Source organism: Ascaphus truei, chromosome 5, assembly GCF_040206685.1.
Source record: "Ascaphus truei isolate aAscTru1 chromosome 5, aAscTru1.hap1, whole genome shotgun sequence".
NCBI lineage: Eukaryota > Metazoa > Chordata > Amphibia > Anura > Ascaphidae > Ascaphus > Ascaphus truei.
In genome coordinates, this window is record NC_134487.1 from 232,518,317 (window position 1) to 232,541,660 (window position 23,344).

Below are 23,344 nucleotides of genomic sequence, written 5' to 3' on the forward strand. Positions count from 1 at the left end.
AGAGAGAGAGGTCTGAGAGAGAGGTCTGAGAGAGAGAGAGAGGTCTGAGAGAGAGAGAGAGAGAGAGAGAGGTCTGAGAGAGAGAGAGAGAGAGAGAGAGAGAGGTTAGAGAGAGAGACAGAGAGAGGTCTGAGAGAGAGAGACAGAGAGAGGTCTGAGAGAGAGAGAGAGAGAGAGAGAGAGGTCTGAGAGAGAGAGAGAGAGAGAGAGGTCTGAGAGAGAGAGAGAGAGAGGGAGAGAGAGAGAGTGAGGTCTGAGAGAGAGTGAGGTCTGAGAGAGTGAGGTCTGAGAGAGTGAGGTCTGAGAGAGTGAGGTCTGAGAGAGAGAGTGAGGTCTGAGAGAGAGAGAGAGAGAGGTCTGAGAGAGAGAGAGTGAGGTCTGAGAGAGAGAGTGAGGTCTGAGAGAGAGAGAGTGAGGTCTGAGAGAGAGAGAGTGAGGTCTGAGAGAGAGAGGTCAGAGAGAGAGAGATTGAGAGTGTGTTAGTGTCTGAGAGAGACACCAACTGCGCACTGCAACTGTTAGGTATGTATATACACCTTTGTTTTTACTTTGGGCGCTTCGGAAAAATCCTGATCACCTTGGGGAGCCTTGAAAATTTTTTTATTGCTTTGGGGAGCCTTGAACCGAAAAAGTTTGGGAACCACTGTCATAGTGTATTCAATAATATAATGTGCTGTTATGAAGCAGGTAAGTATTGCACGTACATCAAACTTAATTATTCAGACATTACATGTCAGGTACATGCTACCACATAAGGCGTACGACTGGACCTCCGTATCAGATGGCATCCGCTGTGGTCTGCTCCCGGATTGATGGAAAAGGAAATCCCCGTCGTGTTCACCCGAGTCCTGGATCAATGCAGTTAGTATCCGCTGGTCTCCGTCACTTTGTGTGTCCGTGATAGTTTGGCGCTCTGTGGAACTAGCATATAGCTATATCGGGAGACCCCCCAACATTGACGGCGGTACATGCCGAAAGTACTGCATAAGTCTCAGGCGGCAGCCACTGACATCACAAGATTGGGGGATATCCTTCTCCATCAATCCGGGAGCAGATCACAGCGGATGCCATCTGATACGGAGGTCCAGTCGTGCACCTTATGTGCCTACATGTATCTGACATGTAATGCCTGAATAATTTTTAATTTGATGTACGTGCAATACTTGCCTGCTTCATAACAGAACATTATATTATTTAATACACTAGGAGTTGTGCGCTGTCGTTTTTATTTTTCTGTGTTCATTTACATGTTCTATGCTCAAAGTCTGTTGTGTAATGTTACAGGGAAAGCAGCGCATGTTAGGAGGGGGTGGGGAGTTAATTAATAAATATATATATATATATATATATATTATTTTTTTTGTAGAAGAGTAGATTGCTCCCCTGTGTATAAAATCCAGAGCATTCCCCTTTAAGGAGGAGTTACGGGTGGTTAGGAGGAGGAGGAGGAGGGAGGGGGGAGACGGGTGGTTAGGAGGTGGGGGGCGGGTGGCTAGGAAGAGGAGGAGGGGACGGGTGGCTAGGAAGAGGAGGGGACGGGTGGCTAGGAAGAGGAGGGGACGGGTGGCTAGGAGGAGGAGGGGACGGGTGGCTAGGAGGAGGAGGGGACGGGTGGCTAGGAGGAGGAGGGGACGGGTGGCTAGGAGGAGGAGGGGACGGGTGGCTAGGAAGAGGAGGGGACGGGTGGCTAGGAAGAGGAGGGGACGGGTGGCTAGGAAGAGGAGGGGACGGGTGGCTAGGAAGAGGAGGGGACGGGTGGCTAGGAAGAGGAGGGGACGGGTGGCTAGGAAGAGGAGGGGACAGGTGGCTAGGAGGAGGAGGGGACGGGTGGACGGGTGGTTAGAGGAGACGGGGGGGGGGGGAGAAACGGGTGGTTAGAAGAGATGGGGGGATGGACGGGTGGTTAGATGAGATGGGGGGACGGACAAGTGGTTAGAGGAGCTGAGGACGGCAGGGGGGGGGGGGGGAAATGTCAGACACCTACCAGGCCAGGGGGAGTCCAGCCAGTGCTTGATGTGTAGGATTTTCTCGTCTTTGGAGCGGGTCAGAGCCTCCTCGCAGATCTTGTCGTATTTAGCAATCTCCTCCTGTGGACAGAGAGGCTGCGTCAGTGTGCCAATCCCTTTATAAACTCTGCCTTATATTCCCCCTACCTCATCCCCCTCTTACCCTGTAACCCCCACATCATCCCCCTTACCCTATAACCCCCACATCTCCCTTTCACCCTATAACCACATCATCCGCCACTTTTTACCCTATAGCCCCCACATAATTCCATTTACCCTATAACCCCCACATCTTCCCCTTTATCCTATAACCCTCATCATCCCCTGCTTACACTATAACCCTGTGAGGATTCGCCATCCTGGCGTGCAAAGACCGTCTCCTCACCTCTCAGGCCCTTCTGCAGCAGACACTCAAGTTACGCAATCTCCTAGTCCTGTGACGCGCGTACGGATCCTGCGCTGCCTGTTCCTGCTGCCACAGACCCTGATCCCGCCCCGTCACCCGTCGTGGACGCTCCTCCAGCCTCCCTGCTGACGCGCGAGTCAAGCCGCACCCCTCGACCTCCGTTACGTGCGCGGGTCGGCGTGCGACGGGTCCCGCATCCTCTGCTCCCAGGAGTCATTCCCTACCCAGACTCCGCCCCAGGGCCTCCGTGACACGCGCGGGACGGCGTGCAAGCACTTCTACACTCAACCCTGATTAGGCTGTTTCCTAGGGCACACCTGTGTGCACCAGCAGCCAATTCTCTTCCACTTCCTGGTTCCTCCCTGGCTGGCTATTGGAGGCTCCTCCTATTTATACCTTCAGTCTGCAGTCAGTCATCGCTGAGCATAGTTGTTGGGAAGCCGTGCCTTGCCACATCTAGTTCCTGAACCTTGCCTTACCTTGCTTGCTGTTTAACCTCTCGTTACCTGACCCTGCTAGTACCTTGGACTCCGCTTCGCTCTACTCCTGATCCGGCTTGTCTGACTACTCTCCTGGCTCCAGTCCTGACCTTGGCTAAGTACTCCTACGATCCGACTATCTCCAATCCTGAACCTGACTACGCACACCGACGATCCGCAACTCTCCACTACTGAACCTGGCAAGTACCATTACTATTCTACTATCCGTAATCCTGACCTGGCCTGAACGACTACGCTACATTCTAGGCGCGCCCGCGTGGCTGTGGGTCAGCGTTACTTAACTCCCTGCCTCGTTTTTGGTGAGCTACACGTTACAAACCCCCACATAATCCCCCGCTAACTCTATAACCCCATCAAATCCCACTTACCCTATAACCTCCACATCATACTTTTTATCCTATAATCCCTACATCACCCCCCTCTAAACCATCGTTGCGCAAACAGGGGGGCGCGGTGATTGCAGAGGTCCCGCGCTCTCCCCCCAAGCATTTAAATGAAATGCCGGGGGACAGCGCGAGGCCTCTGCAACCTCTACTTACCGTGATTCTGCCGCATGACCATGGCATGCTAAGGTAAAGTGGTGTAAAATGACGCCACGGGTCACGTGACGTCACACGACCCTGAGGTAAGGAGGGGGGCGGCCAATGGAGAAGGTAAGGCGGGGGGAGGGGGGGGGGCGGTAGCTGCAAAAAAAGTTTGCGAGCCCCTGCTCTAACCCACTATTCAGTCTCTTGTCGCGGAACAGCATCCCCTTCCCCCCAGTCACCCATCATCACCATATTGTATCTGTACAAAGCTTTACTTTTTTGGGTCGTGTACAGGTCCCCGAAATAACCAGCAACCAGGGATAGAAGAAATGAGCACCAGCTACATATCTGGGAGCGCAGAGACAACCTCACTTGTCCGAGGGGTGTTTCCATATTCATGGGAATGATATAAATGTCACCCCATCTCAGGTAACAGGGGTATGGTGGCCCTGCTTACCTCATATTCCAGCTGGTTGACCACTCCCTGGGATATGAGGATCTCTGCATATTTCTGTAGCACAGGCTTCTGCTTGCGTATCTGCTTGTACATCAGCGGCTGCGTGAACATGGGTTCGTCCATCTCGTTGTGACCGTTCCTGCGGTAACACACCTGCGGACGGAGAGAGGAGAGGACGGGTATGAGAGAGGCAGCCGGGATATGAACACACAGACAGACACAGACAGAGAGAGAGAGACACAGACAGACAGAGAGAGAGAGAGACACAGACAGACAGAGAGAGAGACACACAGACAGACAGAGAGAGAGAGAGACACAGACAGACAGAGAGAGAGAGAGAGACACAGACAGACAGAGAGAGAGAGAGACACAGACAGACAGAGAGACACAGACAGACAGAGAGAGACAGACAGACAGACAGAGACACAGACAGACAGAGAGAGAGAGAGACACAGACAGACAGAGAGAGAGAGAGAGCCAGACAGACAGACAGAGACACAGACAGACAGAGAGAGAGAGACACAGACAGACAGACAGACAGACAGACAGAGACACAGACAGAGAGAGACACAGACAGAGAGAGACACAGACAGAGAGAGACACAGACAGAGAGAGACACAGACAGAGAGAGACACAGACAGAGAGAGACACAGACAGAGAGAGACACAGACAGAGAGAGACACAGACAGACAGAGAGAGAGAGACACAGACAGACAGAGAGAGAGAGAGAGAGAGACCCAGACAGACAGAGAGAGAGAGACCTAGACAGAGAGAGAGAGACACAGACAGACAGAGAGAGAGACACAGACAGACAGAGAGAGAGACACAGACAGACAGACAGAGAGAGGCACAGACAGAGAGTGGCACAGACGGAGAGGCACAGACGGAGAGGCACAGACGGAGAGGCACAGACAGAGAGGCACAGACAGAGAGGCACAGACAGAGAGGCACAGACAGAGAGGCACAGACAGAGAGGCACAGACAGAGAGGCACAGACAGAGAGGCACAGACAGAGAGAACACAGACAGAGAGAACACAGACAGAGAGAGGCACAGACAGAGAGAGGCACAGACAGAGAGAGGCACAGACAGAGAGAGGCACAGACAGAGAGAGGCACAGACAGAGAGAGGCACAGACAGAGAGAGGCACAGACAGAGAGAGGCACAGACAGAGAGAGGCACAGACAGAGAGAGGCACAGACAGAGAGAGGCACAGACAGAGAGAGGCACAGACAGAGAGAGGCACAGACAGAGAGAGGCACAGACAGAGAGAGGCACAGACAGAGAGAGGCACAGACAGAGAGAGACACCTTGTAATTCATTAAAAGCGGTATGGAGTCGTGGTGCACCAGTCTGTGGTTTCAATCCCCGCCTGGGACACATGTTCTGTGCAATTTATTCCTCCCGTCTCCCCCCCAGGTATTCAATACAAATGGCAGCTCAGGTGCAATCTCTTCATTGTACCCGTGTCTAAATAATTTCCCAACTAATTATTTTGTAACGTTTGTCGTGATTTTATTTAAGTAATAAAACCATAAATGCCTTTTATCATTGAATAGACCATTATCCCAACAAATATCACATTATATTTCTTTATATGGGGGGGGGGGAGGGGGGAGATTTTCTTCCTGCTGCCCAACCCCTACCTGGAGAAGGTGTAGTCGGCTCCGAAGATTTAATCTCCCCTAAAGGAATGTGTTTTGCTTTTCTCCGGGGGGCCCTAAATGCCAGCATATCAGTTACTTATGCTCATCAGTTTGACTAATAATGGCTTCATAATTACTTTTCACATTACACATTCGCTAAAGATTGTAAAAACCCCAAAAGGTGTCAAAATCAGCTTATTAAAACAGGCCACTATCCATTCTGAGACGCGACAGTCTCTTTGATGACAAAGTGACAGCAGAGGCGGGGTTAATTCATGACAACATACCAAATCCACCACCACATCCTTGTGGAACGTGCTCCTCCACTCCGCTGCCACGTTGCACACGTACATCACGGCCTCGGGGTCGTCTGCGTTGACGTGGAAGATAGGGGCGTTAACGACCCTCGCCACGTCCGTGGGGTAGGGGGAGGAGCGAGCCATGCGGGGGTCAGTGGTGAAGCCGATCTGAAGTGAGAGAGTATACTGAAATCAGTGTGTGTGTGTGTGTGTGTGTGTGTGTATATATGTATGTATATATATTATTGATATCAAAGCAACTATAAAAATATAGGATATTAATGATCTGAAAGTATATGAAGGGTAAGATGAATAATCATTAATATATAATGAAAATTAACAATAATATTAAGTTCAGTACCTGGTTGTTTACCACGACGTGTACAGTGCCGTGCGTAGTGTGAGACGGGAGGTCGCTCAGGTGGAAGGTCTCATACACGATGCCCTGGCCAGCGAAGGCAGCGTCTCCGTGCAAAAGGATGGACATGACCTGCGAATAGGATAGGGACGCACTGTATAATGAAAGAGAGTATCATCTGAAAACACACGGGAGGGGGAAACCGTATAATGACACGGAGTATCTGCGCACACTGGGAGGGGGACCACCGTATGATACAGTGTATCTGCGCACACGGGGAGGGGGAGCATCGTAAAAGGATATAGAGTATCAGTTAGAGCGCGCACCTTTAGAATAGAGAGATGGCTCAGTCCCTCACACATGCAAATGCTGCTGCCCCCTCCACCCCCCCGGCGTTTACTGGCAGTGTGGTGCCTTCCCCCCTGCTTGACCTGGCAGTGCCCCCACCTTACCTTTTTGCCCTCTGTGTCCCCACAGTAGAACTGCTCAGCCTTGGTCTTGCCCTGCACTACGGGGTCAGCAGCTTCTAGATGGGATGGATTGGCCACCAATGACAGGGTGATGTTCCGGTCAGTCACTCGGTTTATCCGTCTGTGGTACATTCCCAGGTGATACTTTACATCCCCAGAGCCCTGCAGGGGACAAAAAAATGATTCTCTGTTACACCAACACACACGGTGTCCTGAAAAACAGAAAAAGTCCCACAAATCCCTTTTGTCTTGTGCCACCCTGCAGTGGAAAGAGCAGACTCCATGTCCTATACATCCCTTCTGCCTGAGTTATTGTCACCCTGTGGTGGGAGGGACAGACTCCATTGTTCCATACGTAACATTGTGATAGACGGGACAGGCACAACGATCTGCAGTGACTCACATGATGTTGATGCTCATTAGATTGCAATCTCTGCAGGTCAGGGACGCTTTGCCCTCTGCACGGTCGTAGCTCACTACTGTGTCAGTAGGGAGCAGGTGACACTTACTTCATCCGCAGCTTCCAACTTGGAGTCAAATTGACAGAAAATCTGCTCCAGCTCCTTCCTGATCACGTTGGCCATAACATTCAGACGACCCCTGAAGGACAGAGCAACATGTGACAGAGGAATGAGACACAAGGATTACAGGTCAACTGCACAGATGAGAACAGCTGATATTCCAGCGATAGCTGCACTATACTGATGTAGGATATGCAACGTGATAGCACACGCTATCTAACATATACATACATACATACGCGACAAAAAGGTTTGTGAACCCCTTAGGATTTTCACATATTTCAAACCTAAAATGTTATTAGATCTTAATCTAAGTCCTAATAATAGATCAAGATAACCTGATCAAACAAATTACACAAAAACATGATACTGTTTCAACATTTATTTATGCACAAATGATTCATTATTCAATATCCATGTGTTAAAAAGTATGTGCACCTTTAGAGAGAATGAGTGGGGGTTAGAGAGGAGGAGGCCTTTACAAAAAATTTGCAGGGGGGCACAAAAATTGTAGTTACGCCACTGCACATTCATACATACATACATACATTTCAAATCAACAGGAAACGAAATGGGCGGAAAGAGAGGAAAAATATATATAAAGGATTATAAACACTGTGAACCACCAATTCACCAGAAGTGTACCAAAATAAGTGACACCATCAGTGCAACTTAATGTGTATAATAAACTAACTAGTTTAAACATAAATCATTTACTATCCCAGCAGCCACTAAAAGTCCAAAAGACCCCCACAGAAATCGCCAAACCAAGGAATTTGGGCACAAAACAGAAGGGGGGGAGAGGGAGAATGGAAAAAACTAATATGATATATAGCGAGTTGATATTAGCAGCGGGCGAGTAGGACAGGCGGCAGAAGAGGAGGACTGAAGACCACGGGAGCGGAGCACAGGAGGAGGACAGCTGGCGGTGGCAGAAGAGGACCGAGCACCATGTCAGTGGAGCAGGGTAGCAGAGGAGGGTAGCAGAGGAGGAAGACAGTGGGCGGCGGAAGCAGGCGAAGAGCAATGAGTCGATGTGGGCAGAGCAGGGTGGCTACAGCACAGCCCCTTCCCCGCCCTGCCTACATCGACTCATTGCTCTTCTCCTGCTTCCGCCGCCCACTGTCTTCATCCTCTGCTACCCTGCTCCGCTGACATGGTCCTCGGTCCTCTTCCGCCGCCGTCAGCTGTCTTCCTCCTGTGCTGCCCTGCTCAGCTCCTGTGGTCTTCAGTCCTCCTCTTTTTCCTCCCCCCACCATCTTCCTCCTCTGCTGCCCTGCTCCACCGAAGCCAGGTAAGTGAGAGGAAGATAAGGAGGAGGGTAAGAGAAGGAGAAGGAAGGAGGTGAGAGGAGAAGGACAGGGGTGAGAAGAGGAGGAGGAGGGGGCTGAGAGAAAGAGGAGAAGGGGGGCGAGAAGAGGAGGGGCCTGAGAGGAATAGGAGGAGGGGGTGAAAAGAAGAGGAGGGGTGAGGAAGAGGAGAAGGAGGGGGTGAGAGGAGAAGGAGGGAGGTGAGAAGAAGAGAAGGAGGGGGGCTAGAAGAAGAGGAGGAGGGAGGTGAGAGGAGAAGGAAGGAAGTGAGAGGAGGAGGGGGTGAGAAGAAGAGGATGGGGCTGAGAGGAAGAGTAGGTTGAAAGAAGAGGAGGGGGGTGAGGAAGAGGAGAAGGAGGGGTGAGAGTAAGAGGAGAATGAGGGGGGTGAGAAGAGGAGGGGGTGAGAAGAAGAGGGGGTGAGAAGAAGAGAAGGAGGGGGGCTAGAAGAAGAGGAGGAGGAGGGAGGTGAGAGGAGAAGGAAGGAGGTGAGAGGAGGAGGGGGTGAGAAGAAGAGGATGGGGCTGAGAGGAAGAGTAGGTTGAAAGAAGAGGAGGGGGGTGAGGAAGAGGAGAAGGAGGGGTGAGAAGAAGAGGAGGAGGGGGTGAGAAGAGAAGGAGTGGGCTGAGAGGAAGAGGAGAAGGGTGAGAAGAAGAGGAGGGGCCTGAGAGGAAGAGGAGGAGGGGTGAAAGAAGAGGAGGAGGGGTGAAAGGAGAAGGAGGGAGGTGAGAAGAAGAGGAGGGGGTGAGAAGAAGAGGAGGGGACTAAGAAGAAGAGGAGAAGGAGGGGGTGAGAAGAGGAGGGGGGCGAGAAAAGGAGGAGGGGGCTGAGCCCTGTATACGATTACAAAAGTGATCAAAATACTAGCACAGCAAAGGGGTAGAAGAAAAATTAGTTTAAAGCTGATCAGTGTTTGGGGATACTCCCTTCATCTGAGACGTCCTCACGGAGTGATACATTCATACTTTCACAGTGTTTCCTCTTGCAAATACTAGACAGGTGAAACAGGAGTATCCTGAAAGGGCAGTGCTGCAGAGCCAATGTAGAGGCAAAATCTGTGCAATTGATAATTCAGCACTTCTTAATAGATGAATCAGGAGAATATTATCACATACACCAACAGTGGCTATAACTGATAGAGTGAGTACCCCTGATGGGTTAAAGTCCTATGAGAGAATGAGCAAGGGCTGTGTTTCCTATGGCTTGCAAACTGTGATACCGGTTGAAGTACTTGCGGTTTACACAGATCACCCAGTGCGGGAAGATCACCGGCCTAAACCCAACCCACGAGTGACGAAAGAGTATGCAGCATGCTGACGTCATCTGTGTAAGGAGCCGCGGGCCGCGGCGCAATCGCTCCGTCCCCCCAACAGCCCCCACTCACCGGTACCCCCTCCGCAACTCACTCCCTTCACAGCCAGCGCCGGGACATGCGGCCGCCATCTTGCTGGGACACGCACGGGACACTCTTACACAGCGCGCGTCCCCAGCTATAATTTATTCACCCCACTCTGGCTCTGACCACGCCCCCCGGCTTCCACACAGCTCGCGCCGGGTCCCTCCTCATTATCAGCTGTGCCAAAGGTATTCTAAATACCTGCACCAATCAGCTACGGCTCCTCAGCACACTCTGGTCCTGCCCTCTGCTCCTATTGGGTCTCCTACCTTTATTACCCTTGTCCTGCCCTGCAAACCTTGCTCTGCATAGTCTTAGCTCTGGTGGGTGTGTGCGTTAATCGTGTCTTCGTTACAGTGCTCCTCAGGTTCTGATTCGGCTTGGCTGACGACTCTCTCTGGCTCTCGACCCCGGCTTTTCCTTGATTACGGGCTTCTCTCATCCCTCGAACTCGGCTTGTACCTCGACCTCCCGGACCTCTCTGCTCCCTGCTACGGCAACCACTACGGCACTTCTACTCTTCGGATCCGGCAAGTACTATAGCTATAGTCTCCTGGCCTGGCCACGCAATCACCACACTCCGGACACGCTCCTTCTGCTGCGGGTGCGTGTAATCTTACGTTCCACCTCAGTGAAAGGTACGGGTCTGGTCTGCGGGCAGCACTACTGTGAAAATCTGACACGTGACGCAGAAGCTGGACTGCTTTGGTTGCTGAGGGAAGGCAACAGTGACTGGTGAGGAGCACCCGGCAGGAGTTCTTGGACGCGGCAGGAGTAACATCTTGGACAACATAGCTCATCGATTTACACTTAAGTGTGCTCATTAACGTCTTACGTCTGTAAGTGATTTTTAACCGTTTCTCTATACCAATTAAACAAACAGTCATCATGATGGGCTTTGCGCTCTCTTCTTTTCTGAGAGAATAAGCAAACCTGACAGTTGTAGACAGACTGTAAAATCCCCTCTTAATAAACAGACTGGTGACCCCCTGCCCGACAGTGAGTTCGGTATTGCAGATAAGATTGATGAAGTAAATGGGGTACACACATCTTGGTGGTGTAATGCTCCGGAGCGTAGAAAAGATGCAATGATGAAAAATAGCAGAGCACTGCAGGAATGGGCCGAGGCACAAAAAAAGTTTAGTTAAATAACTATTTATTAATGAATAAGAGTTTGACAAAGTGCACCAGCATGAAATGCGTTAGAACTTATTTTGCCCGTTTGTTCTGTCCGTATGTCACTTAATAAATAAATAGATCTTTTAACCTTTTTGTGCCTCGGCCCATTCCTGCAGTGCACTGCTATTTTTCATCATTGGATGTTTTCTTTGCCTTTCCTCTTGCAAAATCTGGCACATCTCTACAATATTTTCAAATATCACCAAGAGAGGCGCTGAGTGTTAATCCATTTTATTTAATCCTCGCACCGTTCAGCTGGATTCCAAGTGGTAACATTATCACCTTCATGACTATTTATTAAGAACTTGATATATGAATGTTTTACCCTGATTCTGACTTTATCACCCATATTAATTCAATTAATTTGTACCTTGGAGCATGTGCTTCTTCTTCCATGCTCTACATTCTAACACCTTGAAAATTAACATTAGTTTGTTTTACATTCACTATTAGATATTTTGTTATTATGATACTTTTTATATTAAGGCGAGTGACACTTAACAGTTAATTTTAGTCCAGCACTAATTCATCACACACACAGACAAACACACACAGTACCTGTGGGGCATCCCCATAATGACATAATCCACCCCGTTCTCGCTGGATTTATCGATGATGGTTTTCAGGGCTGGGATTAGCCCCTCGCAGCCCTCCAGACCAAATCGCTTCTCTGAAGAATACTTGCGATGGAGGAATTCCTCAAACCTGCACAGGGAGAGTAGAAGTGACAGAGTGTATTATTAGTCTAATCCGTGCACATTGTCTCACAGAACATACAGAAAGGATACAGAAAACAAGGGAGGAACGTGCAGAGATCAAAAGGTTCCTGTATCATTCTGCAGTGGGAGTGATAGACCTCATGTCCAATTGATCATGTCTGTGTCCCCCTAAACTGATAGAGGCAGACTCCAGGTCCCTTCTGCCTGTGTCACTATGCACAATGACAGACAGACTCCATCCCATAGGTCCCTTATATCTGTCACTGTTACCCTGCGTTGGAAGAGACAGACTTTATATCCCACAGGTCCCTTTTGTGCTCGTCACCTGTCAAGTCCTATTAGGGCACAGATATTGGCACACCCCGGCATAGGCTGGCATGGGGGATCAGTGGGGATTTGAGCAACCATCAGAACTCAACCAAGCTGCCATATACATATTTTGCTTAAATACAGTATCTTTAGTTAACAGACGACTAATTCGTAATTATTGAGAAGTCTTATTCCCACTAATGAAAATACAAGATGAATATATCATTGCGCCAAAGTCTATATAAACCATTTTGCTTCGCAATGTGTTGCTGCCACTTTCACAGTCAAGGGATTCAGTGCATGGGCTTGGCACCATCATCATCCCAAAATGACATCCCTCAACAGTGCTGTTCCTGCCCCCTGCGCCCACCTGGTGGATCGGACCAGCCTGGCAAGCAGGGTGCGCTTCTCCTCGTTGTTGAACTGCATAATCCCCGGAGTCTCAAACTTCTCCCTGATCCACTGACACTGCTCCAGGTCATTGATAAACATGAACTCCACACCAATGTGCTGGCAGTAAGCAGTCTAGAGGGAGAGGGATAGAATACTATAAATAGATTGTGTGGAAGTATGTGTGTGTATATATATATATCTTTCCGCCCGCCCCCCCCCCCCCCTCCAGTTCGGGTGATATACAAACACACATAGTGTGCCTGTGTTCGTGTGCACGCACATACACACCACACACCACACAAACACACAAACACTTCTCACTTCTAGCCTCCGGATGATTTCTCTCAGGGGCAGTGCCGTCTCGTTGCCACCGATGAACGTGGTCGTCGGCAGGTGGAAGACTTTGTCCAGGTCAGACTCCTCCAGCCCGTAAAACTCTGGGGAGGGCGGCGGTCAGAGAAAGAGAGAGAAATAGAAAAAGAGAGAGACGCACGCAAAGTTACGGGAGGAGAAGGGAATAGCAAACCAAGCAAGCAATAGAGCGCAATACAGCGAGTGCATTATAAATGACATGAAGATGCAGCAGAGCAAGGAACCAGCACATTTAGCATTAGAAGATATGAGGTTTTAGGGAGACCCAATTACCAGGTGCAGGATTCCACCAACAAGTACAGAAGGACATAAGAGCACAGAATGTGTGTAGGAATATCATCCACAGCATTTTTTTTGATGGTATGTGAAAAAGATGGAGAATGCGTGATGCAAAAGAGTGGGAATGTGAGACGTGGGGTAACAGGCGGAGTTTAATTTGCACGTGTAAGATTTTTTTAATGGTGTTCAGGAAGACAAAAGGAGAATCCTCCAAGCAACGTTTGGATGAGACAGAGAGGTGATAAGGAGACAAGAAACAGGAAGCAGTGAGGGGGTCAAACAGGAGGGGAGGGAGTGGACATGCAGGGACGGGGGAAAGGCAGAGGACAGACATTAGTCCAAAATTGTCCTATAAGCTAATAGTGCCTTTTTGCTTTAGAACAGGATAAATAGGTTCTAGGGAAAAGTGAACACCCTTTCCTGCAATGTGTGTAGGTCTGGTAATAACAGCAAGGATACTGAAGGCTTCCCTCCCTCTAATAAGGAGTATAGAAATGGAGAGTCTTTATCCAAGGCTAGGGAATCTAATGCACTCTCTGGCCCTGTTTATCTTGAAGTAGATGTTTTGTGTGTGTGTGTGTGTGTGTGTGTGTGTGTGTATATGTATATATGAGTGTGTGTGTGAGTGTGAGTGTGTGTGTGTGTGTGTGTGTGTGTGTGTGTGTGTGTGTGTGTGTGTGTGTGTGTGCGTGCGTATGCACGCAAGCACACACGGTGGTGTAAATAAGGTATATAATGAGATGCCCGAGTTTACTACTTTGATCAGGAGGCTTTTGACCTTACAAAAAACACAAGTGGTATCATCATAAAGTCCATTGTGTGCAGACTTTGCACCGTCTGTACCCTACACCAACAGGAACAGGAGGTATGGATCGCAGATAAAGACTCGTCGTCATAAAGACAGAACTCAAGGTTCTCTGCACCGAGCCTGCGACGTCAGAGAGGATATGGTACATGGAAAGAATGCCAAGGTCAAAGAAATATACATGACAACATTATATGATATCCTACAGCAGGAACACCAGGGGTGGTTCAGTTACCGGCACTATAACACACACTATAACACACATCACTGCGAAATGCTCACAGAACTAGATTGGTCATCACTAGAGTCTAGGCGCAAAGTTCACCTTTCCTGTCTTGCCTTTAAATTCTTTATGGGCAAGCTACCCAGCTACCTGAACAAGCTCTTCACCCCTACCACATGCAGCACTTATCACCCGAGATCAGACTCCAAAAGACTGTTCATGGTCCCAAGGCTCAACAAAGTATCCGGCCGCTCCTCCTTCTCTAACCGTGCACCCCAAAACTGGAACAACCTACCAGAGACTCTCACATCCACCACCAGTTTAAGTTCTTTCAAATCTAAGGCTGTCTCACATTTTAATCTGGTCTGCAACTGTTTCATTCGCCTATAATATATATTTTTTTTAACTGTGCATGCAAAGTCTTGTATATACTGTATTTGTAACCATGTATTATTTGTCTTAACTCTGTGCCCAGGACATACTTGAAAACGAGAGGTAGCTCTCAATGTATTACTTCCTGGTAAAATATTTTATAAATAAAATAAATAAAGAATATAATGGGGCAGGGGTGGAGGGGGGAAAGATGTTTATGACTCCATTTGGACAGTTACATAGCCCAATGTTTCTAACTGTCCACATAGAGAAAGAATATAATGAAAAACATATTCATACCTGAACTGAACTCTGGTATTCCTGCTGTATGCTGTAAACTTCTACGGAGTACGACACCAGCCTTCTAGGGCATTACAGAAAGTGTGTTTGGCCATTTTTTCCCCTCTAGCTCCCCGTCGCACAACACAAACAAACACACAATTCATGAGATTTTCTGCATCTCTTATTTTCTTCCAAATTTTGTGCATTAACAAAATCTACCCCGCGCATTCAAAAGTAATCCTAGAAGCAGGGAACTGATACACAGCACCCCGGGCTTTACCAGTGATTGTTTGCTAATACGGTAGAAAACCACCCTTCCTTGCCAGGGCTGTGCTGAAGACCCCACTTGCGGGGTTCCAAGTGGCTGGAATCGTTAGGAAGAGATGCCACCATTGATGCCCACCTAAACCTTTGCCACTGGCCACCACAACTGGCCACACGAAGCTGCCCAGTTTTAAATACAAGGATAAAGTGGCGTTTAATTCAATTTTCAAGCTCTGACCAATTAAGAGTGGGCAACCCAGCCTCGAATTAGTTCAGTTCATGGGGGGGGGGGGGGGAGAGAGAGGGTAGGGAGGGGCATAGCATGGTGGAGACAAAAAGGTGTCTTTAAATATAAAGTGCCAAACGGCAGAAATGGGGATTTACAGTATAAGGTGCAATCCTGCTCAGCAACATAAATTAGAGCGAAAGCACTCAAGCATATACTATGAAATCGGCTTTGTAACCCCGCCAGTGCCAGTAATATATTGCAGCCACATTTCTCTGGAAATGAATAACCTGGCTCCTAAATATACTGTAACTTAAGGAGCAAAAGGAAAGGGAAAAAAAAAAGAGAGAGAATCTGAAAATAAATAAAAGAAAGGTTTTATGGCTCAGTGGGACTGAAACTAAAAATACCACAGGAAAAAAACCCAGACACCACTGCAAACGATGTGCAGGGATATGAACTCCAGTTGCTGGAAACAATCATCACTTCACAAAAACATACACTGAGGGCATGAAAATGTGAAGGGATGAGAAGGAGGGGTTCAGGACAGGCTTCAGAATGCCCCCTACATTGCAGGGAGGTAGAGGAAAGCGAACACCCTCCCACCCCCCCCCCCCCCCCAAGCATCTATGCTTCACTTTGTCCTCAAGACTATGCTGAAAGTGTGACCACATTATCCATAAATGCAGCCAAGTGTTACAGGTCTTCTGGAACTCAGCCACGGGATTGTTTTGTGTAGCCACCACGTGGACGTGGTCATAGGCTGTTTCAGCTCTCGGCAACCCCTGCTTCCGGGGATACTTACCTGTGTAGGGGGTGCCAGTAGCCGCCCGGGCTCGGATACCGGGCATCACGTAATGACCGCTTTTCAAAGCTCTCGCGCCCTGTGGGCCAATAAGAAGTTGTGACTTCCTATTAGCCTGCGTGACGCGGGAGATTACACTTTGCTGTGATACAGGCACCCCCTTCGGAGGTAAGCATCTCTGGTAGCAGGGAGTGCCCGGAGCTGAAATAAATGGGGTTCAGCCCAGGAGACCCCCTGCAAAACTATAAGATTAAAAAATGGCTTGGATTGCTCATTTAACTTGAAAGAACAGTTCCCACACCACAAGCTGACATACAAAGTGAAAATATATACACGTGTACTCTCCACTCTTCCCATTCTCCTGTTGACTGTGAACCTCAGACCCCATTAGACGCTTTGATTTCTTTCATATTTAAGATAACCCTGTGTCTATCCCAAGCAGTTTTGAACTCCCTTGCTGCTTTAAGCCCCTACCCCCTCTGTTGGGAAGCTATACCACCAATCCACCACACTTTCCACGAAGAGGTACTCCCTCACATTGCCCGAGCCTCCAGCATCAGAGCGCGACCTCCTGCTTTCTCTTTCTTGCCAAAACCATAATAATTCTTGAAAGTTTCAATCCTTCTCTCCTCCAATCAAATCTCTCTGTTGAGGTCCTTTAGTCTTTTCTACTTCAGCACAGGTGGCTCTGCCACTGATTGAGCTGGCCACCCCAAATGCCATCAATATTCACAATAATGATTTTAAGAAATTTATGGTCATTACATTATTTATATTTTATTGTCAGGAGAAAAAAATTTATATATATATATATATATATATATATATATATATATATATATATATATATATATATAAACAGTTTTATTAAACATACAAACTCTTTTTCATAAATGATGGGGGGAGAAAAATATATATAGGGAGTATTCAGTTTAAATTTGCGTTTTCAATTAAATGACATCTTAAAATAAATGAAACACACTATCCCCTGCATGGAGGCCGAGGTGATGGGGCGGGGAAGGGATTAAGAAGTCTGCAGGCCATATCCCTAAGACCTGGAAAACTGCCAGAGTTGTCCCAATCTTCAAAAGTGGGGACACAAACACTGTCTCAAACTACAGGCCAATCTCACTTCTCCCAATTCTATCCAAAGTCATGGAAAAATGTGTCCACTCCCAATTAAGCGATTTCTATACCAAGACAAATTTCCCTAGCCAATTCCAATCTGGGTTTCGTCCCAAACACTCCACCGAAACTACCCTGCTAAAAGTTTGCAATGAAATCCAGTGTGGAATGGAACGGGGACAACTCACTGGTGCAGTATTCCTAGATTTTGCAAAGGCTTTTGACACAGTTGATCATGCCATCCTGCTTAACAAACTCCAGAGCTCTGGAATAAGGAAACATGCTTTAAACTGGTTTCAGTCCCACCTATCAGGAAGATCCCAACATGTGTCCATCTCAGGCTCTAACTCCTATCTTCCTCATCCTATTTAGAACTCCGTCACTCCTTGCGTCGTTTTTAATACATTTTTCATATATTCCTTTATATATTCTTTTTTAAAACAAGAAAAAACACAAAAGCGCACCAAGATGAGAGATAGATAATGTATTAGCAACAAATAATAAAATTAGTAACTTACATATAAAATTTCTTTAATAATCCCCGATTCTGGTGTCTATCACAGGAGTAGGGCATCACATAGGAAGTATGAAGGGTAATCTCAGTTCTGAGAGATCAGACCCGCGCGCTGGGGCTGTCTCTGTTCACTCTCCTGTCCTCCACGTGTGGTAGCGTGGTGCAGAGTGTAGCACACATGTGCAGGAACCGGGGCCTTCAATAGGTGTCCTTAGGATGCCTGTCCGTTTTTGATAGCATAGAAACGATCGGAAATAAGCAGGAACGGTACACTTGAGTGTGTACTGGTGGTGGGTAGTAAAACCGCCAGCCACAACAGTCGCGACGCGTTTCGTTTAACAAAGTAAACTTCTTCAGGCCTTCTTCAGGCGATATGTCCATATAGCCTGAAGAAGTTTACTTTGTTAAACGAAACGCGTCGCGACTGTTGTGGCTGGCGGTTTTACTACCCACCACCAGTACACACTCAAGTGTACCGTTCCTGCTTATTTCCGATCGTTTCTATGCTATCAAAAACGGACAGGCATCCTAAGGACACCTATTGAAGGCCCCGGTTCCTGCACATGTGTGCTACACTCTGCACCACGCTACCACACGTGGAGGACAGGAGAGTGAACAGAGACAGCCCCAGCGCGCGGGTCTGATCTCTCAGAACTGAGATTAACCTTCATACTTCCTATGTGATGCCCTACTCCTGTGATAGACACCAGAATCTGGGATTATTAAAGAAATTTTATATGTAAGTTACTAATTTTATTATTTGTTGCTAATACATTATCTATCTCTCATCTTGGTGCGCTTTTGTGTTTTTTCTTGTTTTGCTGATATTGGTATCACCATCGGGGTTCCGGTGGAGACCACATTTGGAGGTGGGGGAGACACCTCATAAACACAGAAGCAGCAAGAGAACTGAGAGGGACCAACACTCCAAGTTTAAAGAGCCAGAGCGCGGACTGAACTTTTCATATATTCTTTTTTACATCATTCTCTGTTTTAAATATTTTTAATATATTATGAATTAATTAAAATATAACTGTTTTATTTGTTGTAATAGAATTGTATTAATTGTATTGGAGAGTATGAATCCCTTATATTGTTTGTACTGTTTAAAAGAACTGACATACACCTCCATTATCCACGATATGTAAATCAGACAGTAAATTGCAATCAGCTGATAGGACCCCCTGATTAGCCCTCTGTGAAACGATGATGGACTATATATATAAGGGAGGACCTATGGGGTTAACCAATTCGATTCCTGAAGAAGCCACAGCGAAACGCGTAGAATCGATCCGCTGTGGGCGGTGATTGTGCTGAGGAGATTATCGGAGACAACTGCTGGCAAACCATCAGGAGACGGATACACCAGGCAGCCTCTTCCGCCCTGACCCAAGACGACACAGGAAGTGACGAGGGTATCCGTGACGTACGCGGAAGGGCTCCGCCGCTCCTGGAGAAACCGGCGTTCTCCATCCACAGCTATCCTCTCCCTCGAACATTATTATATGTCAAAATGTGAGTGTATTATACATATATTTACCGATTGCTGCTAATACAATTTAGACTATACTACTCTATTGTGCGCTCTCTCTTTTACTTTCATATACCCCTGGGAGAATAATTGACTATCTATACCACAAGCTTCCTTTATCAAGACACCACTCTGAGGGGTATCCATTAAAGGGCTCCCATCAGAGAGAGAAGGGTCTCTGATACGCCTACATTTGATATTACAATCTGTGAGTACAACTATTACAGAGAAAATTTATATTCAGACCATCATTGTTGTACCATCTGCACTATTATATTCATTTTCTTTTTCATATTCACGAGTCACACAGCGCTCTGCTCAAATTTGAAAACCTGCACAAGAATCATCTGGACCTGGACAGTCCGCCTTAAGGGTGTAGAGCTGCTTTTTTATTATTGTATTGCACATTAATATTTCTATATATTTTTTCACTCATTGGTGAAGGTCACTAAACACAATTTGTGTATCCATTATTAATTGAACATCACTGTCACGTATATTGTATAATTATTTAATTATTTAATATTCACCTAGTTTTGAGAAGCGCCCGGTTTTTATTTTTTGTCTTTGTCTAACTCCAACCCCCTGGATATCACCTGTGGTGTCCCGCAAGGCTCTGTTCTGGGGCCCCTACTCTTCTCAGTGTTCATTAATGATCTTCCCACAGCTTGTAAGGAAGCCTCAATACACATGTATGCAGATGACACAATCCTATATGCACACAGCCATAGCCTCTCTGACCTTCAACACATACTTCAGTCTGACTTTTTGAGACTCGAAAACTGGATTTCCCAAAACAAACTGTTTTTAAACACTGACAAGACTGTAACAATGGTATTTGGGACCAAGACTAAATTTGTAAAGCTTCCAGTGACTGAGCTCCTGATTAGAACCAACGCTAACACCACCCTAACACCTGTCACTAGTTTTAAATACCTGGGCTTATGGTTTGACTCCCACTTAACATTCGGGATGCACATTGATACCCTGACAACCAAGACCTATGCCAAACTAGGGGTACTTTACAGGAACAAATCCTCCCTAAGTCTCCTGGTCAGAAAGCGTATCGCACAGCAGATGCTAATGCCAATTATTGACTATGGAGACATAGTATATGGCTCGGCTCCTCAAACCCACCTTAGCAAACTTGACACCCTCTACAATTCAATTTGTCGTTTTGTTCTCCAATGCAACTACAACACACATCACCGTGAAATGCTCAAAGAACTAGATTGGTCAACACTAGAGTCTAGGCGCAAAGTTCACCTTTCCTGTCTTGCCTTTAAATTCTTCATGAGCAAGCTACCCAGCTACCTGAACAAGCTCTTCACCCCTACCACATGCAGCACTTATCACCTGAGATCAGACTCCAAAAGACTATTCATGGTCCCAAGTCTCAACAAAGTATCCGGACGTTCCTCCTTCTCCTTCCGTGCACCCCAAAACTGGAACAACCTACCAGAGACTCTCACATCCACCACCAGTTTAAGTTCTTTCAAATCTAAGGCTGTCTCACATTTTAACCTGGTCTGTAACTGTTTCATACGCTCATAAAATATATTCTCTTTGACTGTGAACGCAATGTTTTGTATATAATGTATACCCTGTTCATTTATGTAACTGTACTTGTAACCATGTATTATTTGTTTTACTCTGTGCCCAGGACATACTTGAAAACGAGAGGTAACTCTCAATGTATTACTTCCTGGTAAAATATTTTATAAATAAATAAATAAAATAAATAAATAAGAGGAAGTGGATAAATCAAAGGCAAAGACCACCATCTCAGGGAGGAGGAGGGCAGCAGTCCTGGGAGGGATGTGAGTGAAGCAGGAGGGGGGCAGCTATCCTAGCAGAGGGTGTGAGGAGTGAAGGAAGGGAGCAGCTACCCTGGCAAGGGGTGCGAGGAGGCAGCTATCCTGGCAGGGGTGTGAGATGTGAAGGAACGGGGGCAGCTATCCTGGGAGGGATGTGAGGAGTGAAGCAGGAGGGGGGCAGCTATCCTGGCAGGGGTGTGAGGAGTGAAGCAGGAGGGGGGCAGCAATCCAGGCAGGGGTGTGAGTGGAGGGGGGGCAGCTATCCTGGGAGGGGTGTGAGGAGTGGAGGGGGGCAGCTATCCTGGGAGGGGTGTGAGGATTGAAGGAGGGGGCAGCTATCCTGGCAGAGGTGTGAGAAAGGGGGGCAGCTATCCTGGCGGGGGGTGATGATGGGGGCAGTTCTTCGTAGTGAAGGAGCGGGCAGCTATTCTTTCCATATTCGCATCATTAAAGCTACCACATCTTAAACTGCATGTCACCAGCTACCCCCAACACATCACTGACTGTCAGTATTAATTGCCATCTTAACCATTGTTGACCTGTCACTTTTTTTTTTTACATTTATGATGGCAATACTGCCAAGATATCTCCAACACGTAGCCATGCACACAAACCATGCTCTATCCCCAAATCCAGCACAAACATGGCATCCGCTTGACGCCCCCATGTAGTGAAACGCCCCCATCGCAGACAAACCCAGACCATGCGTGCCCTTACACGCTGCATGCACAACATAATATGCGGTTAGTGCTGGTTACTTGGAGCGCTAGACTAGGTTAGCAATGTGAACATGTGCAGGAGCTTTGCAGTCTGACAGCTGGAATTAACCCCTTTTAAAGCCAGAGGGGTTAATGCACTGGCAGAGATCAAACTAACAGCTGGTTTCTTAAAGGATTGGGCCTGATTATTTTCTTACTGTACTTCAGTTAGCCTCTTCAGTGCTATCCACATTGCAGTGTCAGAACAACATGCAGAGCAATGTGTTGCTTCCCCTACAGCTTTTTAAACAATTAGTGACTCTTTCCTTCCCAATTCTGCAGAGCTATCCATCTGCCAAATCTCCCCTCTCCCATTGAGCTAGATAGGGATAGGGCCGGAGCATGTTTTAGGACTTTTACGAAGGTCTGGAAAACAAAATAAAATAGTGTATTTACAAAAGTATACTGCCCGTATCCTTAAAAAAAATATTATAGATCTATATTTTTCGTATCACTGACAGATAATCTGGGTCACTCCCAGCACAGGGAATGGCAGAGCAAAAATCTATGCCTTTACCATTGCACTATAGCCTGCAACTAAGCACAGGGAACTGCAGAGCCCTATACTTTTTTTTTTCCTGTTCCTTCCTCTGGACCAATATACGGATATAATGTAAATACAAATATAGGATAAGTATCTGTCATCTAAATTTAACAAAAGTTGATCTTGATGGATATATGTTTTTTTCCCCACTATGTAACTATATTGGAATTTGGGGGCATGATTATTAAGAACAATGATGGAAACCCTTTAAGGGCAAGTTAATGGGGCGTGATTATTATGATCAATGGGGGTGACCTTAGTGCAATCTAAGCTTTGATTAACAGAATCACAGAGGCAGAACCTCTTAAAGCAGAGGGGACTGATGCCCTGTGTACTGCATATTTTGGTTTGCTGGTGTGATGAAGAACAGCGGCTGTTAGTTCTGATCTCTTCTCTAATACCTTAGCGATCGGGAGCAGACAGACATGGGGGGTGAGGGGAGTACTGAAGCGTGGTCACACTAGCTATAAGCCCTCACCGAGTTTGTCTGATGATGTGACTATATCAGCTGGCACACAGGAATCCAGATCTGCATCCAGAATGCCAAGGGGGTCAAGCTGAGCAACATGGTGCCCACGAATCTAGAGTGGAGAATTTCCAGGGGAAGAAGGTGGGTGGAGAGGGGTACATGAGATGGGAAGAGGAGGGAGGGGGGATGAGAGAGGAGGAGGGAGGTAGACACCAGGAAGAAACGGAAGAAAAATCAGACACACAAAAAATAAAATTAAAATAAAAAATGGGGCAGGGGGAGATAAGGAGGGGAGGAGAAGCAGAGGAAAAAAAAAAGAAGAAAAAGTTACAACAAGGTTGGCAGACGAATTCTCACCGAAGTTCGGAGGACCGATAGTTACCGGAGCCCCGTCAAAATTAACACAACTAATGCCGAGGGGGTCAAGCTTTGCAATGTGGTGACCCCTGACCTGGAAGCAATGA

The 23,344-nt window shown here is 47.3% G+C and overlaps 1 protein-coding gene across 5 annotated transcripts in view; it reads right to left on the reverse strand.

Moving 5' to 3' along the window:
• OGDH (oxoglutarate dehydrogenase) overlaps window positions 1–23,344 on the reverse strand; it is a 75,924-nt gene that overhangs the window by 23,967 nt on the left and 28,613 nt on the right. For 4 of the 5 annotated variants that reach the window (XM_075601715.1, XM_075601710.1, XM_075601712.1 and 1 more), the window contains 10 exons: window positions 22,890–22,992; window positions 12,816–12,931; window positions 12,472–12,626; window positions 11,632–11,778; window positions 7,178–7,268; window positions 6,651–6,830; window positions 6,202–6,330; window positions 5,829–6,008; window positions 3,897–4,049; window positions 1,985–2,087 (listed from right to left, as the gene is read on the reverse strand). In XM_075601715.1, coding sequence (XP_075457830.1) covers window positions 1,985–2,087; window positions 3,897–4,049; window positions 5,829–6,008; window positions 6,202–6,330; window positions 6,651–6,830; window positions 7,178–7,268; window positions 11,632–11,778; window positions 12,472–12,626; window positions 12,816–12,931; window positions 22,890–22,992 — 1,357 coding nt within the window. Of the gene's footprint in view, window positions 1–1,984; window positions 2,088–3,896; window positions 4,050–5,828; window positions 6,009–6,201; window positions 6,331–6,650; window positions 6,831–7,177; window positions 7,269–11,631; window positions 11,779–12,471; window positions 12,627–12,815; window positions 12,932–22,889; window positions 22,993–23,237; window positions 23,332–23,344 lie in introns of all 5 variants that reach the window. The other variant, XM_075601714.1, reaches the window with a different exon arrangement.